This window comes from Buteo buteo, chromosome 5 (genome assembly GCF_964188355.1).
Source record: "Buteo buteo chromosome 5, bButBut1.hap1.1, whole genome shotgun sequence".
Lineage (NCBI taxonomy): Eukaryota > Metazoa > Chordata > Aves > Accipitriformes > Accipitridae > Buteo > Buteo buteo.
Genome location: NC_134175.1, coordinates 45695855 through 45719310, shown reverse-complemented (window position 1 = coordinate 45719310; position 23456 = coordinate 45695855). Strand labels below are relative to the sequence as shown.

Genomic DNA, 23456 nt, shown 5'->3' with positions numbered 1-23456 from the left:
ACTTTGTCTGCAAAAGAAAGTAAAAAAACCCTCCCAATACAGCAGCAAATTAAGAAGGGGGGAGGGACACCCTATTTTTAAAGCCCATAAAGTGCAGAGAAATCTCAGCTCGGTGGGAAGGTGAATATGTGGGCGAGGGGTAATTTTTGAGATATATCTTCAGAGAACTACAATTTACATGTAAGTAATTATCCCTTTAGTAAAAGACACACATTTCAGACTCCCCCAACTTCTGGAAGCTAGACTATCTCTGAGGAGCAAGTTTGTGCATACAAAGATGGGGGAGAAGAAAAACACAGTAGGTTTGTGGGACTACCACATGATTAAAAAAGAGACAAAACCCACACCAGGGTACCACTGTAATCAGTCCATTTACCAGCAAAGGAATTTCTCCTACCTAACCTGAGCTTGGTGATTTGCAGAGTGCAGCAGAAGCATTTTTAGAGGCACATGAATAGGTTTAGAGGGAATAAGGTGGCTCAGAGGAAGCAAACATTCAGTCTCAATAGATTGTGGGTGGAGAGTGATGAAATATTATTGCTACCAGGATGTTTTCAAAAGGTTTTTTACTATATGCAGATTTTTCCAAGACAGAAAAATAAATATGCAGACACCTCTTGGGTGTTTTAATACTGCAAGGTGCATCTGAGCTAAGGGGACGCTGACCATAAAAATTACTTCACTGCTTTAAAAAGGAATAGCTCATAGAATAATTAAACATGGAAAACACTGCGTCTAGACTGGGCCTGGTTTTGTCACATTCTCTGTGAGTTATCTCCTGGCTATGAAAGCAGCTAAGTAGGTGGGACTCATACTAGGATAAATCTGTTGTTGAGGTCCAACATTGCAACATTAAAGGCATAGCTGTGCAGAAGGGGATGCTGAGGTGACTCTCCAGAATGAGACATATCTCTGCATGTAGATAAAACCTAAAATCAAAAGTGCCGTGTTCAACACAGTCCAACTGGTATTACAGCATTTGGCTAACTCCAGAACCTGAAGATCAGGCTGTGCTTTACTGCACTTTGATGGGGACTGCTGCTCAGCATACCATGGAGTGCCTTGACTTCATCTAAACATTGCACTATGACCTGTTCAGTTCCTGTGCATTTGATGTAAATGTTATGTCCTCTCCATATATTGATATCTCCACGGATCACCTCATCCAAGTCAAATTAATCTACAGAGATGTCCTGTATGAAGGAGCTGTCAGACTTGGGCTCGATCTGATCCATCTCTTGCAGCTTCAGGAGTTACTGGTAACTACCTTAAGAGGCAGAATTAGAGATAGGCAGATGGAGAGGACTTGCACAGCCTTCACTTTGCATTTGTGCCACCCTATTTACCTCTCTCTCCTCCTTGGCTTATTCCTTTTCCTAGTCTCCTACAGATGTGTTTTTCTGGGAGCCTAGGTCAGTTCCTCAAGCACTGTGAACCTCAGCCATAGTTTCTAACTTTTCTACATCTCCACTACTGTGGCTCTGCTACACTGGTCCCTTTGATACAGGCACAGCTTCTGTAGCAGCAGCAATCGAGATAAACTGGCATTTGTTACATTGAAGAAATAAGTCTTTTAACTGTTTGGAGCAATCCCTACTCTCTTTTTAAACAGCTAAAAGACTTCCTTTAAAAATCTAACAAATAGTAGTTAATCTTCATTGGTGTCTCTCTAGCGGCATCTGTATTAAAGGTCCTGGCCCAGCACTGGCAATAGTACTGATCTATTAGTGTTGGCATCTCTAGTGAGGACTGATTAAGGACTTTGGGAAGTGGACTGACTGCCCAAGTAGCACAGGGCAGGCAGGGCAGGAGGAATTAGGGAGATTTAAGGGAATATGAGAGAAAGATGGCAATGTTGCTGCGGGGCTTGGTCTGCAAGCTGTAGTTATTACTTCCTTAAGAACTGAGGCATTCTTAAGGAAGTATGAACTACAGCTTTCTGCGCAAGCCCTGCAGCAGCATTGCCAACAATTTGTTATCACATTTTTACCTCATAAAAACATAAAATTATAATCACTACCATAATTTTAGGAAGGGGAAAACCCAAACCACTGAAAGGTGAAGGGACTTTGATAGGGAAGGGGAAGAGGTAGTATTGTGTCCACTCTCAACATTCAAAGCATTGCAAAAAAGATCCAGTCCTTGGTACAGGTCACATTCAGAAGGAACACTATGGAGTTGACTGTAAGATGGCAGAGTTTCTTTAGAGTCCATTTTGTTCTGAGTTTACACACAGCAACCTTTACCTTGAAACTATTGTCCTCTACTGGAAACAAAAGTAAACAAAAAGTACAATGTTCTCTAAATGTAGAATAGCAAGCTCCCAAATATTGTTATGCAAAACAAGAAGCTTTGTTAAGAGCTTTCTTGAAGATACACTTCAAGGCCAACATACACTTTCATATTTAAACAGTCTAGTATGTGAGGAGAAATATGCAAAGCCAGTATTCTCAACTCCTCTGTACTTGTGCCTCTTCATTATACTGCTAGGATACCTCTGTTGCCAATTTTGCAAACAATTTAGAATTGAACAGTCTTTTTTTAAACCTGTGAGAGGAAAAAAGAAAAAAGGGAAAAAGGAAGAATTTAAAGGGAGACATAAATGTGCTAGGTTTAGAAATCATCTGCAAAGGGAGGAGGTAGATTGGCAGGTATAATGGCAGACCAGAGCCAGAAAGCAAAGATGCATCATTAAAAGCATTAAGTAGATGTTTTGAGGAAATACTTTGGCAGAGAGCCAGTACGACATTAGTATTATTTTATGACAGACTCTATGTGTCACCAAATGTTTATATCAGTTAGACCCCTAAAAGCAAATTAGTGTTTTTTAAAATAATGAAACACTTCTACCATTTAAGTTCTTGGGTGTTTTGAAACTTTTAATCCATGAGAATTTGAAGCTTATTCATCCACTATTACCAGAACAGTTGAGATTCTCACAAAATTGTTCTGTTTTGAAGCTTTATCAAGAGCTCCACCTCTTACCCTACTCTCAAGTACAAAACAGACAAGGATAGAAATAATTTCAACTCACGCTGACTCCTTTTGCAAGAGCTCAGGTATACCTCATTTACTGGAAATTCATTATGCATCTCCCAGGTCCAAAGGGCTCTCTTCATTCCCTTACCATAGCTCTCCATCAGCTCCTGGCAGATGATCACTTTGTTCTTTTTCTTCTTTAGGTTAGGCTGGTCCTGACTGCCCCTTGGCATCTCAGAAAGGACACTGGCTTAGTCCATAACCATTTCCTTGAGAAAAATACTTTGGTAAGACTCTCTTTTACCCTATTCTAGAACATGTTATTCAGGAGCATCTCTTCCTACACTTGAAATTCAGTATGGCCAACAAAGTCCTGTATGAACAGTAATGAATCCAACTTCATTTTTAAGTACTTCTTGCTTACAAGAATGAGCCACTTCAATTAAACAGCACCAGCTACTTAAGTCAAGACATATTTCCATTCACTGGTGGCTGATCATATGCAAATTATGGGGAAAAAGTCCCATGCAGAAGAGTGACAGATGGAGACAGAGCAGCTTCTAGCCAACAGTGAAGAGGGGAGGCAGAAGTCAGTGTCAACACTTTTGTCAAAATGTGTTTTTAACAAAAGACTTTTGTTAAATTACTAATACACTTCCATAATATTCTTTAAATATTTATACTATGAACTAATGATGTCCTCTCGATTAGTGAAAAGAGTTTTCTGTACATTCCTTTGTGAGTAAGGAAATACATAAAAAGGCAAAGAGGACTTGGGGAAAGGTATGCAGAAAATGAAACTCCATTCATCAGTGGTCCTTGCATCAGACTTCTTCCTCATCTCCCATTCCTCACATCACCACACACCCCATGGTCAGAAACCACTCTTGGGGCATTGCTTGCCTGTTGGCCTGCAACACCACAGCCACAAAAGCCATCTGCTTATAAACTGATTTTTTAAAAATTTTATTATTTTTTCCTTCCAATGGGATTTAAAAAAAAAACCTCAAAACAGATCTACTGGCAGATGAGCTTCTTTCTAAATGGGAACACTGTTACAGATAGACAGAATGCGCCATTATGTTTATGAAGCTTCCTTCGCACTGTGTAAATGCACACTTGCAGTGTAATCATCAGTTTTCCATCGTCATTAGCAGCATGATCCTAGCAGTTAAATCAAAAAAGCCTAGTAAATGACAGAACACTGGAATGTTCCCACAAAGAAGAGCCTATTTAGATAATTAAGGAATCTTTATGGTATGAACATCTTCATGTCACAGCAAATTGTAACACTGTAGATAACACCACCAAAAGAAGTCCTGAAAGCCTGCAAACCCACAAATTAGAACTGGGTTTTCTTTTACATAAGCTTGCAGTAGGGGCTGAGAGCAGAGAAGGGAAAATAAGAGGAAGAAAGGAAGATGAGTTCACATTGAGATAATAAACCATCGTTTCTTTGGAAACCTTAAGCTTTGTCAAGTTTTTTTAAAATCAATATAAATGGGATATACTTGGGTTGCAGATATAAATAAAACCCAAGAATGTCTCCCACATACATACTATTGATAGAAGAAGAATAAGTTTGAAAACAGGGTTTAAATCATCTTTCTCAGAAGCTTTAAACCTCACCTTCTAGCAAGTGACATTGAGCTTCTGGCAAGAGACAGTTTCATGTAGATGTGTCTCCTAAAACTGAGTAGTATACAGAGTAGAATAAGATAATATGCCAACAAATTACATCCTAGAGATTGAAAGCAATCTAGCTAGCCTGCACTAGCTTATCCCATTGTATACAGAAAGAACTAGGTGCCAAGATATCACAGAAAATAGTTTAGATCTTACTAGCCTAACAGAATAAAAATACATTGATCGATATTTTGGATAAGAAAAATAAAAAAAAAAACCAACAAAAACCAAACAACCCCCTTCCAAACCAACAAAACAAACCACAAAACAACTTCTAATCTCAGTCATTTACCCAGTAGCTCCCGTGCTCTCAGGGCTAGTGAACAATGGCAAACCATTGTTGACTCCCAGCATTCTTTATGGGCCTCCACACATCTTTATCAAAGCTTCCACTGAAAAGCCTATTTCATATGGTTTTGCAACCACTTGCCCTGGCCATTTATGCAGGCAGTTGTCCACTTGGCATAACTCATGAAGAACTGATATAGCCTAAGAAAGTGATACATTTTAGGTTAAGTTTATGTTTTAAGGAGAGAGCCTGCCAAAAATAGAAAATTATTCCACATTTTACACATCTCTATGACTTAAAATGGAGGGATCACACAATGACTGGGATTCTAGCCATCAGTTAGGACACTAGAAAGAAGAACAGGCATGTTATTGCCAAGTGGCCTTTGCAAGCATATAGAAATTGTTTAAGCCAAGTTGCTTCAAATTCTTAATTTGAGTTCCAGAATTCCTGTGGCTTGTCAGGGAACACTATGACATGAACTCCATGTTAATTAGTTAAAACATTACCACAAAACTGTAAGTACTGAAATGTACTATAGCCTTGACTAAATTTTACTACATTAAATGTCTCTCTAAGTTCTTTCCCAAGTAAGATAGAACAAAGGCCTTTCCACATTGCAAAAACAGGGGCACATATGATACTTTTCCGTTTGGTGTCAGGAGTAAATTCTTGCATAAGTGACAATTTCAGTGGATTTTTATAAACGCTTTTTAGAGTAGAAATGTTTTTGAAAGCAGTTAAGCAAGCAAGTTTCTTACAATTTATTAGTCTACCGTAAAAAAAAAAAAAAAGTCACAGCCCTATTATTCTTCGATTTTAATAGTTCTTCCCAGTCCTGGAACATTCGCAAGACAGTGCGGTCACTGTAAGAGCAGCTTCAATGAAATAACTGTTTTGATTACATCATCCTTGTTCATTACAAGTTTTCATATTAGACATTAGCACATAGCAGTGGCAGGTAAACCCATGGCTATTCTCAGTGGATTTGTGTAGGTGAAGATGGCTTGGACAGGAATCCTCCCTGCCTTACACCCTCCCAAGTCCTCAGTTAAAATGCCATTTGTTTCATGCACACTCTTGCTTCTCCACATTGTGATTTATATTTGACAGAATGTCTTTATGTCTATGCCTATCATTTTTCTAAAAAACTCTGGTCTAAAACTTAAGATTCATCTATTTGCTACCTGCATTGTCAGTAACATTATATTGCATTTTTGCATATTTTAGATATGGCACAGCAAGTATCCCCTTGTTTCTGTGTAAAAATCTGCTTCTTGCTACAGCTGTGCAGCAACATTGATTATATCAGTAAACAGAATTCAGCTGTAGATAATCCAGAAAACTCAGAAAAGCCTATGAGGAAAACACTTTTTCTAATTTTTCTATTAAGCATTGAGGTAAATGTATATCAGCCCCAAGAGATTTTTAATTATTAAAGACACTGAAAGTTCAGCTGCATGAAGGACGGTCAACATCTAGTTCTGGTTAACTCCAAGAATCAGGGATGATAAACAGATAAGTTAATTGTCTTTTTACTGCTTATATAATTTCTTACACTGGAGTTCAGGAATGCAATAGATAGATGGATACTACAGTAGCTCCCCCTGCTGATGAAACAATCTTCTTGTATATTTTCTAATTCATGTATTCGCAAGTAAAAATCACCTGAAGCCATGAAAATGGATTAAAAATTGGTATTTTACTACTTAAATTACCAGACCAATCTGAGAACAAATTATAACCTTTTGGCATCCTAGCTGACTTCCAGTAAAACGAGACATCCTGAGACTCACTTTTAAGGGTAGAAGAGTGGAATTAAGTGGGTCAATTCAAGACCTTTTTACCACTATGCTATTCTCCCGTGGCAGCCCACCCTTAGTGACCATTCGTTTTTTCTTGATAGTATAAAATACATTAAGCATTAACCCCAACCAAATACTAATTCCTGTTAAGAAAATAAGATTTATAATCTTTATTGTTTACTTACATATAATAAATATAATACAGAACAAAAACATCACACTGATTGATTGTATTACACAGGCTGTTCATCAGAATACATTACATTTTCTTTTCATTAGCCCTTTTATAGGGTTTTGGTATTGGATCTTAAGAATTTCAGTTTATAAACCTATTAACACAAGAACACTCCTCCAATATTCACCTTTACGCATGTTTCAAATTTTCATATATATATATACTTTGTTAAAAATATATAAGCATTGTTCAATATTTGCAATACAGGCCTTTAATTTCCATTCATTAAATCTCTATTAATATAGAGAATTTCAAAACAATTAATAGTTTAAATCTGATTTTAATTAAAAATACTTACTCTATATTTCTCATTTAACTGATCCCCAAAATGAAGTGACAGGAGAAAGACACCCCAGGCAAAAGCCAATGTTCACTTTTAAAAAACAAAGGGTAAAAGTTCTGGTCCTTGCTTCACCTGTATAATTCTGGAATAATGGAGACACCAATTTGGTATAAAGAGGGAAGGAAGAAACTAGAAGCCAGAGTTTCTGAAGAGACATGCATCTTCATTTCAGATTTACTACTGCCATCCTGCTGTTTTCTTGGCTTAAAATCACTGCATCAAGCCATAATTATATGTTTTTCTCTGCATGAATATACTTATCATTAAATGGAAATTAGATAAAAATGCTACATTTCTTTTTTTATCAAAAATAGATCAAGGTTTAACACACTCTGAAATCAGGTATTTAAGTGCAAATGCAATACACATCAGCAATTCACGTTCTGGTCTCACTAAGGAAAATGGTTAAGATTATACATAAAGATGGTTCGTAGAGGATATACCTGGAACTAGCTGTGCACTCAGAACATCTGAATTATCAGCAAACCATACAGACTTCATGCAAACAACAGTTTTCTTCACTTGAAAGTTCTTCAGTTAAAGCAGCTTCTGCTTTAAAAGTGTTATTCAGAATTCACTGAAATTTAGTACAAAATGTAATGCCAAAAAGACCATCAAAACTACTAACTATTGGTTTTGTGCATCTTTTAATGCACACAAGCTTTAGAAGCTTCACAAATCAATCTGTATAAACAACTAAGAAAAAATTTCATAAACCATTTTGTTTTACTAATACCCACTCCAAAGAGAACTTACACAAATTTTAAATCATTACAAGGTCCCCTTTGGCTGTACAATGCTGAAGCTGTATCACATACATTATACTTCTCTAATTCCATTCAGATAATGCCAACTTGAACAAATGGCTAAGCTTTCAATATAGCTTTGTGTAAATATCCTCTCATGATTTTCAATTAATAGAGCATTTATTTGTAACTGGATTGTATGTGGGACTTTTTAACACTTCACAAAAAAAGCCCCTAAAAACCCCAAAACACAGAGGAGAAAACTCCTTAGTATGTAGTCTCCAAATATAATTTTTTCCCAGGTTTTGGTGGGTTTTTTTTCTTACAATCACAGGGCTTAATTTAAGCATTCAGCTTCAATATGAAATGATTATTTAAAATACCTACATTCTATATTGAATCAAGATCAACCAGAGAGAGATCAATCCAATACTTTATTGCCTAAGCAATTCCTATGTATAATTGGGCTATGTAAGAAATTACCCTGATGATTTTACAGCTGATCCTATAAGCTACCCGGTAAGACTGTTTATTTTCAATTAAGTTTTATTTTTTAATTTTTTTTTTCTTCTCCAATAGGAAAGGGATACTATTTGGCTGGAAAGCTCCTGCTGTTCCCCTAGCTAGAGGAAGAAGGTGGCGATTCTAAAAATATTTTAGAAATTACTCATTCTGGTAGACAAACTAGTTTAATTGGCATGCAAAAGGTCAGATTTAGGTAGAAGAGAAGCATCACTTCTAACACAGACAACTGGGCTGGCAACATCAGTAATATATTGAAGGATATCTCTAATGAAAACACAGTAATTTGCATATTATAAAATTAGTTCTATGCTAAATGGCTAATTCCCCTCAGCTTGACAGATGTGGGGTTTTGTTTGGTTTTGGTTGGTTGGTTTTTTTAAAAAACTGTTGAAAAACTTCAGGAACATATGTAAAGAACTATAGAAACACCCCTGAATTATTATTTCTGAGGCCGTTCCAGTATCCAGTCATATTTCTTCTGTGGAACATACACAAAATTTGTGCACCTTCCCTGAAAAAACAGTCAAAAGTTCATTAAAAAATAAAAATAAAATTGGATGCAACTTCATGAACTGAGATGCACTTAAAGAACTCTGCACTTGTAGAACTAAACAGCAGCTTTCTACAAAAATCCTCAGAGAAAAAGTCTTTTATACTTTTAAACAGTAGGAACTGAAAACTAGATGAAATTCTGGATGTGTTCCACATCACAGTAGGCATTCCATAAAAAGTCTGGTTAACTACTAATACCAGATGTAATGATGCAAAACTTTACCTTAGAGGAGAGTGAGAACACAGATAACTAAGCAGAGTCACATTTATATATTAGATTTATGTTAGATTTCTAACAATACAGAGAACTGGGACAGTCAAAATACTATTATTGTAGCTTACCTAGAGAGGAAATGCCCTGTTGCATTCTTTGCAAAGTGAATGTAAATGGAAATGTCAAATCAGAAATCATCAAGAGGAAGTTGATCCTCAAGGCTATGATGACTATGATCACATATTCTCACTATTGACAAAAAATTCTCCTACAAGTATACAACTAAGTGAAGTGGTTAACATTTCTTATACTGCCGATTTTAAAGAAAATTCATGTAGCAAGACAAATTCACCTTCTAAATAATTAAGCTGCATGCTGGCTATAGGGAAATATTTTTGTGACTAGTTACAATAGTATGTTTACCATTTTTACCAGCACTAAAATCCCTCAAATTTATATTACTGAAGTCTTAAAGCAAACCACTCCAAATGTATGCTGCAGACAGAAATACTGCAAAGGCATAAAGGTCAACCTGTGGAGTTTATTTTCAATAAAGTTTTACTTTATTAATGCTGTCTATGACTCCCAAGGGCTTTGGATCAAATCCCAGTGTAGCCAAAGTAACTTTACTAGAAGAACAAACAAAAATCCCCAAAGTGAACAGACTTTGTAAAAATTTAATTATATAAATGAATATATATATATATATGTTAGAAGATTTATACCGGTACTCTACCCCAGAATCAGATTATGTATTACTATAGCATTGCCTAACCCTGAAATTTAATGTCACTGTCATGCCGTAAGTGCAGCTTCGAAATCAGAACTGCAACTATTAATTCATATAGCGCACAGTACAATAAAGTAGATAAAAACATACATAACTTGCAGCATCAGTTTAGAATGGATGTTTGTCCAAAAAGTAAAAAAGTGTTGGGCAGAGTGTATTTTATTGACACCTTTAAATGCTGTTAACATTCTCATCATGATTTACCTGACAAGCCTAAGGAAGTTCAACATGAAAGTTATGTGATGTGAAATGTTTGAAGTGAAACCTTAAAATATTTGTAACAATTTTAAATGCAGGAATTAGTTATCAGCTCTCACAACACATGGTATCATCCGTATTTCCCTGAGAAATCATGCCTTGCAATAATCATGTACAACAAAATACAGCGTTAATGCAATCTTGGATTAGATAGGAAAAAAAAAAATCATGCATAACAACTGTTTATGAGCCAACACTTAAATGCTACTGCAGTTATAACTATTAAATTGCAGACACTACATAAGACATAACAGAAATGGTAACTAACTCGAAACTTAACCCAAATAAAGAAAACTGATTAAAAGTACCATCCTATAGTTAGCCATATAACTCAACGTTGTGATATTAACATTAGTTTCTGTTTCTTGATTTTTGAGTATGCCACTTCTTCATTTACAAACACAAACACTCTGCCTCACCGAAGTCTATTTTCATAAGAAATATGAAAGTGCGTCCATAAACTCAACCTATGCCTAAAATTTAACTTGTTTTCCACCTCCTCCGATAGCTTGGTTTAGCTCAGTAACTTCATTTCCCTAAGACAGGAGAATCTTTTAGTAGGCAATAGGAATGATAACATTCAACACAGAGAGAGATGGAACCAAGAATTACAAAGAAATTGTTTTGCCACCTTATTTAAAGCAATCATAGTTGTGAATAGCAGTACCTAGGCACAATGGGGATTGTGAAAGAGAATGACAATTACAACACCACACACCAAGAAAAGTAATTTGCAGACTCTCCTATTTTTGCTAGTACATTACAAGGAGGTATGCAATGTGTATACCAGCATACCAGGTCAAGTATCACATGCAGCACCATGGTTTGTCACTCCTACAATACCATTACTTAACACCGTATTTCTGCAAAATACTTTAGCATTTGCAACACCACAGTGAGATAATCAAGCAGTGCCTTAGCTTCTGAGTTTCAGTGTGCGGTCCACTTTAGCCCAACTCCATGACAAGCCAAATCAGTCACATACTACAGCTCCCACCCCTTTACATGCAACTCCACAGGCAAAAAGCCAACAAGCAAGATGCAATCCACACTGGGCAACACAAACATCGAGCCCTCAGTGTCTTCAGTGGCATTCACGTACCCCATGCTTTCTAAGTAATTGTTGAGTACTGATGTTGCATGTATTTCAGTCTTTTGCTGAATCAGTGTCACATCTACAGCAGCCCCTTGTAGTGAACACATTTTCACCACAACTGAAACCTAACAGAAAAGTAGCCAGAAAAACTGAAATCCTTTTTCCCCTTTGTTCTGGAGTACAGTACACAGTACATCAAACTACGCAAGACTCACCAAAACCCTGAAAGCAAAGGCATGCTACATGGCATTTGGCAAATTATCATCATTTCCTCCATATATAAAACCCAAACAGCTCCAAAACCTCAATCACATACAGAAGAAATTGTTGGTTGTCTCATAGGATTACAGTAATTAGTTCAACTGTTTGAGAGAGCAACACATGTAGTATTCATTTTCCATTTTGTAGGCATGGGAAATCACTGTTCCTTAAGCATCTAATGACATTCAAAGAAACGCTTGAGATAAAAATTCCGTTATTTTTTTCAAAGTGTATGTGCTTCCTACAAGAAATAAGTTGAAATAAAGGCATTCCTAAATTGAAACAGTAAGAGCAATGACAATTTATGCTAGCACACAGAGGTAAAGCATTTATGAGAGAGCTCCTTCACATTCCAGTTGTGTCATGAGGAAGAAAAACCCAGCATGTCTCCATTACGTCAGAGGTACCTGAGAATCAAAGCTAAATCTCTTGTGCATTTACCAAGCACCCATTAGAGAGCTACGCAATTTACATTTCAAATTAGATAATATATTTATAAAACATTATTGTACTAAAAAATCACATGACTTCATAGAAAAAGCTCATCACATTCTATTAAATGCAGGAACAATGTTACATGTCATAGCTTCTGTAATTAAAACTGTAACACATTTCTTGTAACTACAGAGGCAGCACTGTTTAAAAATCCTTTCAGGAAGGACAGCTTATTCTTTAACGAACTGTAATTTAAAGCAAAAAGACTGCTCAAGCTACCTAGTGTCATGAGACTAAAATATTTAGTATTTGAAAAAAAAAAATTAACACATTTTTTTTAAAAACAAAAACAGTGGGAAGGCCCTAACTTTGAGTTTACCAAACAAAAACATTGTTCAACATTCCTGGGGTTAGAGACAGAAGAATATTCTCCTAGTACCTGGGGACTATGATGATCTTTCGCTTCAAACCACGAACATAAGGGCAAATATGAATAGCAATTGCCCATTATACATTACAGCTCCAATTCTATCAGTATGACCAATTTCAAAAGACAGTATTAGAATATTTCACTAAAAATACTGTAATTGCCCATCCGAAAGCATACTCAGTATTCCCAGGCTTAGTCTGCTGGTTCCACAAGTCTCAACTGATTCAAATTTCTAGTTAATGCCGGTATTATATATTCGGTATGATCTCATTGAAACATATCATTAATTGAAAACAGACATTAGCTTTGTATTGCCAGTAGGCCTTAACATTACTTCTTGGAAAAAAAGTTGAAGCTAACATCCTCTAATTTGTCATAATTTAGAAGAAAGAAAAAAAAAAAAAAAAATCCTTAAAAACCAACTAAGGAAACTCCACTTCCCAAAAAATCCCTGAAAATTCTACCGAAGTCAAATGTAAAATTAGTTCTACATACTGGATTTTCAACCCCTCTACTTGTGGGGTTTGGGAATTGAAATGTGAAGTTTCTCAAAATGTTTATTAAATTTATGTAGGCATTTTGTTTGTTTTGGGTTTGTGGTGGTTTTGGTTTTTTTTAATTCCTATTTCAGGTGTCCAAAGAAGGACTTACTATCTCATCTTAAAGAGATGCCTCAGATCACTGAAACTTGTAGTGTAATCCAGTATTAAAAACTGGAAGGAAAAATTTGAGAAAGGTGCAATATTTGACCAGAATAGCCCCCAGGTTCATTTTTTTTCCTTCTCTACTTACAGATTTTTACATGAAATTCTAGCTGCTGGCTAATCAATCCTTCCAAATGTATAGCTAAGCACGTTGCTTTCCTGCATTCCCTCCCATCTAATAGCTGTATCACCAAACTACCAAAATTTCTTTTGGAAGGATCATTACTGAGTGTCAAAACATGAAAAGGCATTTGTGTTATGTCACCCTTCTGTATTTTTGTGGAAGGATTATTATTAATAAACTTGTTACGTGGAAGAGAATACTGTTGGCCGAAAATCCATCCTACATTTATTATTTAAAAAAAAAAAATCCATCAAAAGCCAAAATTAACTTTAATATAAGTGTCTTATAGCCTAGAAGTTGGAAAATGGCACTGACTAATTTCAAATATTCCTGAATATAATGATTCATAACTTTCAGAATCACATAGGACAGAAGCACTGCACTGGAAGGAAGATACAAGTTATACAGAAAATGATCAATTTTAAGATAAATTTATTAATGCCACTGGAAAAAAAATAATCAATGCAAACACCTTTATCTTTCAGACTGTTTAGCAATTACTGTAGCGCCAACCCATTGACTGAAAACTTTCACAATTAATTTGATCTCTTTTATAACTTGGCAGCTATACATGTGAAAATTTTCAAATTCAGTTTTCCATGTGAGATAACTGGGAATAAGAATGGGTTACAGAATCAGTCTGTTTAAAACAAATATTGATTTTGAGAATGTACACCCGAATGTACTGTAATTAGAAATATTTTGCCATTCACTAAAATTTTAAACATTCCAGATTGTTAGGTAACAAAAGATTTTTAAACATTGGCACCCATTACAAGGCTTCTCAAAATGGCATAAGACAATATATATGTAGTGTTCCAGGACCATACAAAGATCCTGCCTCAATAATTACAAGAATGTACTTAATAAATTATTTTTCAATTTTCTTCTATTAATATGCAAATAGTTTATACAACATAAAAAAGTTAACTTGTACCTATTACAGGTAACATATCTATTTAGCTTTTCATCTGAAAGCCTGTAAGACTTGATGACCTGCAAACTTATTTACATAACTCATTTGGAAGTATTTTTAAAAAATAATATTTTCCAGCATTTAACAAAATTGTGAGTTCGAAAAAGAAAGAAATCACTTAACAGCATTTGTTTTGTTGATTTTGTCAAGTAACTTCACAAGCTCAGTGTTATAAGGCAGGTTGGTTGCTCAGATGGGCTAAGACTCCCAATGGTGATAGGCATGTAGTAAATTTGTTCATTTATAAAACCAGATGAAAGCAAGAAAGAGGAAAAGTTTAGAGTTTCAAAAGAACTGAAACTTCTTATTTCTACTACAAATTCAGAATAGGCACTGAAACATGATTCCTTAGGGACTTTTCCAGAAGATTGCCTCTTCGCTGGGCATTATTCCATTTTTAAACTAAGAAGAAAAAAAAAAAAATTATCAGGGCTACATAATTAAAGATTACAAAAAAGGAATCACCGTATGTATTGCTTCCATCTTATTAATAAAGGAAATAACTTGTGTCTCTTAAGCTTAAGACATCACAATTACTGTTTTGTTTAGAATATTTTTAATTTCATTATTAGATTTAGGCAACATTGGGAAATAAAAATATACTTCTCATCATGTAATTCTGCATGCATTATTTGAAAACTAAGCCCCGAAGCATAGGGCTAAGAAAGTCCTAAACTATGTCTATCTTTATGCTCCAAGACAGTATCAACAAACCATGTAATCTTCCTATTAGATGTTTGTGTAACCTCCTCTTATAGAGGGATATTTTGCAAACAGCCTAGCTATTCTATTCTAGTTTCCCTATCCTCACCATGAGAAATATTTTCCCTAATATTTAATGCAACTTAATAATGTAATTCTTGTCAACCACAAACACAAGGACTCCTTTGCATTTTCTAGACCCATAATGATAAAGTCTGGTCATGTCCCCTACTTCCTTAAATGGTCGATGTTTTTCATGAACTGCAGTAGCCCAAACTAAGACTTCAGTAGCATTAAAAAGAGTGAAATAATTACTTCAGATCTCTTCCACACATATCATACATACCAAGAAGTTGTATGCCTCTTCTGGTTTATTGACTTATGTCCAATTTTTGATGAACGTTCTAATAGTCCTAAGTAAAAAACTACTCTACATTTCAAAACCACTGACCAAGAACTGTATCAAGGTGAGAATAATGCTTGGTCATGAATAATAATAATTTTGAAGGTACCCTTCAAAACTCTACCCATCAATACAGAACAAGATTAATTGTACGCTCTATAAAAATGTGTGCTTATACAACCACAAATGCCATCACGAAAACCAGTCCTCACTTTTCTCTGTATTGTTTGAAGTTTATTAAGCATACCTTTTGTCTACGAACAGCAACTGTCTCCATCTTGTGAAACACTATGCATAGGAATGAGACTTTCACACTGCTCACTTTCTTCTGGCATTCTTAAAAGAAACAAATTTATTTATTTAAAGTTATACAGTAATACTAAATTGGTTGTTATGAAGCCAACATAAGCACTAAGTATACTAGTTGTTTGAACTGCAGCCATTAAAAACATACAAAGACCTCTTAACTTCAGAAAGTATACTCCAGTTTGCACAATCTTCACTGAATGTTCTAGGTACAGCAACTATCATAGAGGCATTAAAGGAAGAAAAAGAAAACTGTGACAGCCACTAAGAAACATTTTTTAAAAGGTAAACAGACTTCACATCTTTCCATTTTCTGAGCATTACATAGGTTAATAAATGGATTGGCAACTACTACTATTAAGAAATTAGTACACCTGAATATAAAATTCGATTAGAATAAACACAGTATGAGTATTGTGGCTTATAATAGAGTATAGGATATTGGAAAGGCTAAAGAAGAGACAGGATAAGACTCTGTGACTGCCCTACCTCTGAATTCGATGTTTTCTACAAATAAAGGCAAAAATTCTTCTGATTCCCACCATCACTGGATCCCAGTTGTTATAGTGACATAAGAGAGTTGCAATGAAAAAAGAAAAAAATACAGGGACTGCCCCTGCAAAAAATAACCAGGAAAACTGCACCTGGAATTAAAACACAAACATCATTCACTCATGAGAAAAAAAAAAAAAAGGCATACTGTATATTTGTAATAATTATTTTAAATTTGAGATGAAGTTTCAGTTCTTTTAAATTGGGTGAAATATTACAAATATTTTTGTTATTTGGTACAATTTCTATAGCCACTGCTACCACTGATCCGTTCTTTACAATGGCACATACTGATTGCGTGGTGGTGTGGATGAAGACTGCTATTTCCAAATAGTCTCATTTTCAGGTTTTAGATGTCTGACTACTACCAGTGAGAAAGTGCCCTAGACACTTCAAAAATTCCTAGTAAAAGATCTCACCTGAAAGATTTGTGCACCTGTTTATTCACTATGAATATACTGTCACTGAATGGTAACTGCTGAAATCAATGCAAACAAAAAGACTATGCTACAGGGAATTTGCAATAATTCTCTTTTCCATTTAAAAAAAGACAGGGTGCATTATTTGCTCAATTTAAACTAAATTCTACTTGTATCTGTACTACTACTTGTATCTATCTACTACTACCCTCAGAAGCGATCATCTGAGGCTGTTTAAAACTTAAAATTACAGAAGGTTAGAGAAACCAAGGGTGCAAGAACAAGAACTGGACTCCGAACTGCCTGCAAGGCTAACAGAGCCATGGACCGTGAGCGCGGCTCCCCCTTGTGGAGAAAACTCCCAAAGTTCAAGACTTGGGAGAAAAAAGGTAGTTCTGGTACCTAGCACTGAGGTTCACTCTCAAAAATCTAGTAAAATGCAAATGTTAGAGCCTCATGTAATCCTTACTGATTTCTAATGGAAATTCATAAACACCTAAGTTACCAAAAGGAGCATTTCACTAGTGTTAAAAATTTGGTTGTAATTTCTTAAGAATCAGATTTATGTCAGATTATTATAGAATAATAAAGACCCAGGAAGCCAGTAATTACACATATTGTATAGTTAACATACCATTTGACAGTCATATGAAGACTGCATATAGTCATATTTTAATATTTACATTATTAGCCATGCCAGTGGCATTGTTACGTAGGTTCCTTTTAAGAAAACTGAAATGTGGTGTAAAGACAAGGCTGGCCAGAAGCACCAACTGGAAAGCTTGAAGTTGGAAGCTTAAATTTCTATCAGCCTAACTTGGACACCTGAGGCTTCTGTGAGCATACGGCTTGGCTTGGGATATTTTGATGTTTGTATTACAGAGACATACTTGCACAAATCACAGAATCATAGAATGCCAGGTTGGAAGAGACCTCAAGGATCAGCCGGTCCAACCTTCCTCAGCAAAAGCACAGTCTAGACAAGATGGCCCAGCACCCCGTCCAACTGAATCTTCAAAGTGTCCAATGTTGGGGACTCCACCACTTCCCTGGGGAGATTGTTCCAATGGCCGATTGTTCTCACTGTGAAAAATTTTCCTCTTGTGTCCCATCAGAATCTCCCCAGGAGTAACTTGTACCCATTAACCTTCATCTTTTCCACGTGACACCTTGTAAAAAGGGAGTATCCATCTTTGCAGCCACTCTTTAAATACTGGAACGTGGTGATAGGGCCTTCTTTTCTCAAGGCTGAACAAACCCAGTATGCTCAGACTTCCTCATATGGCAGTCTACCCAGTCCACTGATCGTCTTTGTAGCCCCTCTTCAGCCTGTCCACATCTTTTTTGCATAGCAGGGACCAAAACTGAACACGATATTCCAGGTGTGGCCTAACAAGTGCTAAGTAGAGTGAGATAATGACTTCTTTATCTCTGCTGGTGATGCCCTTGTTGATGCAAACCAGCATCCTGTTGGCTTTCTTTGCCACAGCAGCACACTGTTCACTCATATTGAGCTTGTCCACTAGGATCCCCATGTCCCTTTCCAAAGAGCTGCTCCCCATCCGGGTAGATCCCAGCACGTGCTGCACTCCTGGATTATGTTTTCCAAGGTGCAAGACCTTATACTTGTCCTCGTTGAACTTCATAAAGTTCTGGTTAGTCCACTCTTTCAGCTTATCCAGGTCTTCCTGCAGGGTGGCTCTCCCTTCTGAAGTGTCTGCTTCCCCATGCAATTTTGTATCATCAGCAAACTTCATCATGGTACACTTGATCCCATCATCCAGATCACTTGCGAAGATATTGAACAGGGTTGGGCCCAATATCAATCCCTGGGGGACCACACTTGTGACAGGTTGCCAGGTTGAAAAGGAGCTATTTACCACCACCTTCTGGGTGCAGCCTGTCAGCCCGCCCCCCACCCACCACACAGACCACTTATCTAGACTCTAACACATCAGTTTCTCTAGGACGAGGCTGTGGGAAACGGTTATCGAAAGCCTTGGAGAAATCCAGGTGGGCCATGTCCACTGCTCACCCCACCTTAACCAAGCAGGTTACTTTGTATACTTGTACAACCAACCTCAAAGTCTACAGGAGGTTGCCTTTAATTAGGGTCACTCATCCATGCTTCTAATACTAGCAATTTATTTTAAAAAAATAAGAGACATGTAGCTTGCTCTTGTGTTACCAACACCAACTGCAAGTCATCCAATAGAACCTTAAAGATGTTTCTGCTTTTTTGAATGCCTCAATATTGCATGAGTACATGAAGAATAAACTAATTTTAAAGATCTGGACTCTGTGTTTACTCAGATTAAATAGCCTAGAGATGAAGTTGTTTACTGAGAATTAGAAAAGCATATTCCATTTTTCAAGGTATTCCAGAAGAAAGTTTAGATGAATCACTTCAGAAGACAACCTAAGCTTTTCATACATTGATAGATGTAACTATATATATATACACAAATATCTAAAAATGTATTTGCACACACACATAAAATATGTATAGATGCACCCATATATACATACAAAATTTTTATTTTTTGCTACCAGCATTAGCTCACATACAAACCTAATTCCCCCTCACTAAAGTGAATTTTTGGGGGAGAAATCTACAGATTTGTTTTCCTTGTTTACTTAATAGCTATCATTAGTTATTTACTTTCTTGTTACAATTTATGTCCCAAGTGTATACTGCAGATACTTTAAGAGCAACAGAAACACAGTTATCTTACCAACGAATGCTTCATTATTGTTGGAATCACTGCAAGGTTTTGCTGTATTTCCATGTTGAAATATTCAGCTAATACTAATATGAAACATACTGTATCTCACATGTTCGTTACACAAGTATTTATTCAGGGTCCGACTCTCCTTTTATTTTCCAATTTGACTTCCCTTTTTTTATTTTTATCCTTTTATTTTTCCACTTTATTTTCCAAAATCCACACTGACATCAAGTAAAAGTGAAATACAAGTTGGTTTTTTTCCCCATTTTGACATGCCTGCCAGCTAATTTCAGAAGTCAAAAGGTTCTCATTAAAATTTACACTTTGCTTGTGAAAACACTGAGCAGTAAAGTTTATTTTTGGCAGGAAACATTCTAAGTGCAAGACTCCACTGATTTCTTGTACATAAGCCAGTCTTACACAAACAAGTACAAGCCTCAAAAGAAAAACACAAATGTAATGACTGAAAACAAGTCATAAATTGAAAAACCACAGATAATGCACAAACCCCACCTGCTGCAGGGAATCAACTACTCAGAGACTGCTCAATTTAAGCTATGTTCCAGCCATAATCAGAATTTTTCTCTTCTCATACTTTCACATTTCATTTGCACAGAGCTTACAAACTAAACATAACTGCATTTGCTACAAGGCTCAAAAGAACATGAAAGCAGTGTAAGTAGCAGCAGCTAGCAGAGCAAGACTGAGTCTATTCAAAATTTCAGAAGTAGTGTTGGATAGTTCTAAGTTTGGTAAGTTTTGCCCACTTTTATTGATATCATTTTCAGCTAAACTATTACATGACTAAACTGCTTCCTAATTCACATAAAGATTTATCATCTCAGTAGAGAACTTCTTGTATTTCAGTAACAAACTATATTTAGGCCAAGGTGCTCAAATGCTGACTAATTCACTGTTTTCAGCCCAGATGAAACGTAATTTTACTCCCTGCTTTCTACAAAAAAAACTCCTGCAGCCTCTCCATACCACATGACTATACGCACTTTTAACATCAATGAAATACAAGTGTCACCAATTGTCAAAATGCACACAAGCACATGATGGGAAATGCTTATACTTTAGCCAAGTGACAAATACACCTGTGTCTACACTGAGAGGTGTCAAAAGGCATAGCCATAGTGGACTATGTGGGGATGCCCTGGCAAAAAAGAAGGCCATTATCACTGTAAGAAAAATTAAGCTTGCTTTAACAATAGATGCATTATAAAATCAGGTTGAAAACTATTTCAAAGAGTTAAACAGGTGGTTTAACTTTCAAATTAAAATTTTAGCAGTAGGGATTATTTCAATCCAAAATAAAGAGCAGAAACAAGTGATCCTGCCTTCAGGAAATAGGAACAGTTATGTGACTTTGATTTAAAGAAAAAAAAAACCCAACCCAAACCCAAAAAAACCAATAATTGCATGCTTGCAGTATATGCTAAATAACCATTATTCACATGAAATTAAGAGTTTGATATTCCTTGCCACTGATTAAATATTAAATTCAAATATTCAAAGTTAGAGTTGAAGTTCATAGATAATTAAATATTTAAAACTGAGAATTCTACCCCACCAGCATGAAAAGTATCTATACAGCTTGAAGAGTAATATAAACTAGCTTCATATAGTTTCTATTCTAAACTCATCAGATTCTTTTCTTTCTTTATATGCAAGGTTTTTCCACAGCTATCAGGGAAACTAGACTAACTTAAAGGAAGACAGTTAAATGGAAGTCTAACGTCCACATGAAGCTAATAATGTACAATTAAGCCTTGTAGCTGCTACATTCCTTTGCGGTAAACCTGCAGGTTTTTGGTTTTGTCACTAATTGAGTATTTTCAAGACAGGCAGTCTGTAACAATTCTATAATTGTAAAGATATTAATTTAAGGTGTGCTGTACTTGCAGTTGTTCTTTAATTCTGGAAAGTGCCTGTTCAAGCTAAAGCATTTGACCAGGCACTGCTGATGACTTTGGGTACTTTTCATACAAGCTGCATCTTAATCAAATATACTTAAGTGTGCAAGTGCACACTTGCAAGTGCAAAATTACTGTAACTGTCAATATCAAGAGAGGATTAATTACGACACAGTTCAACAATTATTGACAAGTGACAGAAGTAAAATACTGTTCATTGTATACATTGTTAAAAATAACACTGCCATTTAATTCAAAGAAACGCTGTTAATAATGCTCAAAACTTAGTAGTACATTACCTTTTGCATGCACATGTCAGCTATTATAGACAGAGGTATTGTAAGGCTTAGCGCAAGTGTGCCTATCAGTGATGAGGTAAGAAAGCAGCCCCTAAAAATAACAAATAATAATAATAGTAATTAATAATAATAATTAATAATAATAATAAAGAGGGCTTATTTAGATGTTAAAAGACAACTAACATAATACATCAAACTGCAGAAGACATTTGATCAAGCTTAACCGTTAGTCATTGTTTGTTTTAATAACAAAAAATTGAGATACCCACAATCGGTCATAAATCTATTTCAGAATTTTATGCAGTTTTACAGACTATTGATGTCTTCTGGAGTGGGGTTTGATTCCCATACTAACCTTTTGAGATGACAGAAAATTCACTACATCCCATGTAGTGACTTCACCTAGAAAAATCTGCATTTTGTTTCCATTTTGAAATAGTTTAATACCAGCTTATAGCAATTAAATGTGTTTTGCCCCAGTCTGGTTAATTAAAAAAGAAAGGTTACCGATGTCTAGAAATCGTACCCAAAAAGAGAATATTTTTTACAAACAGACAATTCTTAAATTAACAGACTCTGCTTTTTAAACCTCACTCTAAAACACACCCTTGAAATCATTCTTTGCAGTCTCAGTAAGACTTCTCTGCGTTCTACAAGTGGTCTCATCATATTTCCTAAGCAGGAACAGTCGTTAGACTTCTCTAAATCATTGAGTCAGAGAAAGCCATTACAATTTATATAAGTGGCAGAACAACGAAACTACATGCATGTCAGAGTAGTACTCATTAACAGCCACAGAAAACTCTTTTTCCCCAAATTCCTTTGCAAGCCATATTTAGTTTGCAAATGACTGATTCACCGAATTAAGTTTTTTTAAAAAATAGTAATAATAAGAGAACCTTAAAGTATATATAAAGACAGACCTAAGAGAACACATAAGCTCTTGAGATCTTTGGCATTTCAATAGAAATATAAGGCTCTATAAATAAAACATGACTAACCTGAGCCATTTTGATACCAAGTGAAGTGCATAACATCCAATATATGCAATTCCCATTTTATGATCAACCAAGACAAAAGTTACCAAGCATAGTGAGGCTTGTTAGCAAATACTCCTCTATGAAATAGCCTATTCTGCCATATGAAGAAAAGAAATACAAAAGGGGTATCTACCCAATTCAAATCAGTAATGCCCACTACTGAGTCAGCCTCCTGTTTCAAAGGCACCCAGAATTTATTTATTAAGAAAAAGGCAATTCTCATCCTTGGCAAGTACTGAAAACGGTACCAGCTATGCCTTTTTGTGGAACTGCAATCAGTTCCACACACAACTAATTTTAAAGAAGGAAAAATCTTACAAGTGCAATTTTTGTTAAGAATTCTGAAATTTGTTTTGTACTTACTCAATCTTTATTCTGATTACTGTAAAAATTAAACAGATGCAGCATCACTGAAACTATATTAATGAAATGTGATTCAGTGAAGAAAATGCTATTCTAATTCACCTCACAGAAGTTTGTTAACACCTTTTAAACACAAAGATTTGAACACACATTTGGAAAACATTTTCTAGAACGTGACTTCATGCATGTATTTCTCTAATTAAACTAGAAGAGTACTCCCAAACCAAGCCATTAGGTCCTCCCATAAGACTGACTTTCAGCCAAGCTAAAATGACC

At 35.7% G+C, this 23456-nt stretch overlaps 1 protein-coding gene across 5 annotated transcripts in view; it reads right to left on the bottom strand.

The window, feature by feature from the left end:
- Positions 1-6914: 6914 nt before the first annotated feature.
- The window catches only part of SLC35F5 (solute carrier family 35 member F5), a 39610-nt gene continuing 23068 nt past the window's right edge, over positions 6915-23456 (bottom strand). For all 5 annotated transcript variants that reach the window (XM_075028886.1, XM_075028880.1, XM_075028883.1 and 2 more), the window contains exons 14-17: positions 21778-21868; positions 16349-16503; positions 15801-15889; positions 6915-14850 (exon numbers count right to left, since the gene is read on the bottom strand). In XM_075028886.1, the coding sequence (XP_074884987.1) occupies positions 15808-15889; positions 16349-16503; positions 21778-21868 (328 nt within the window). In that variant the 3' untranslated portion in view covers positions 6915-14850; positions 15801-15807. The remainder of the gene's footprint in view (positions 14851-15800; positions 15890-16348; positions 16504-21777; positions 21869-23456) is intronic.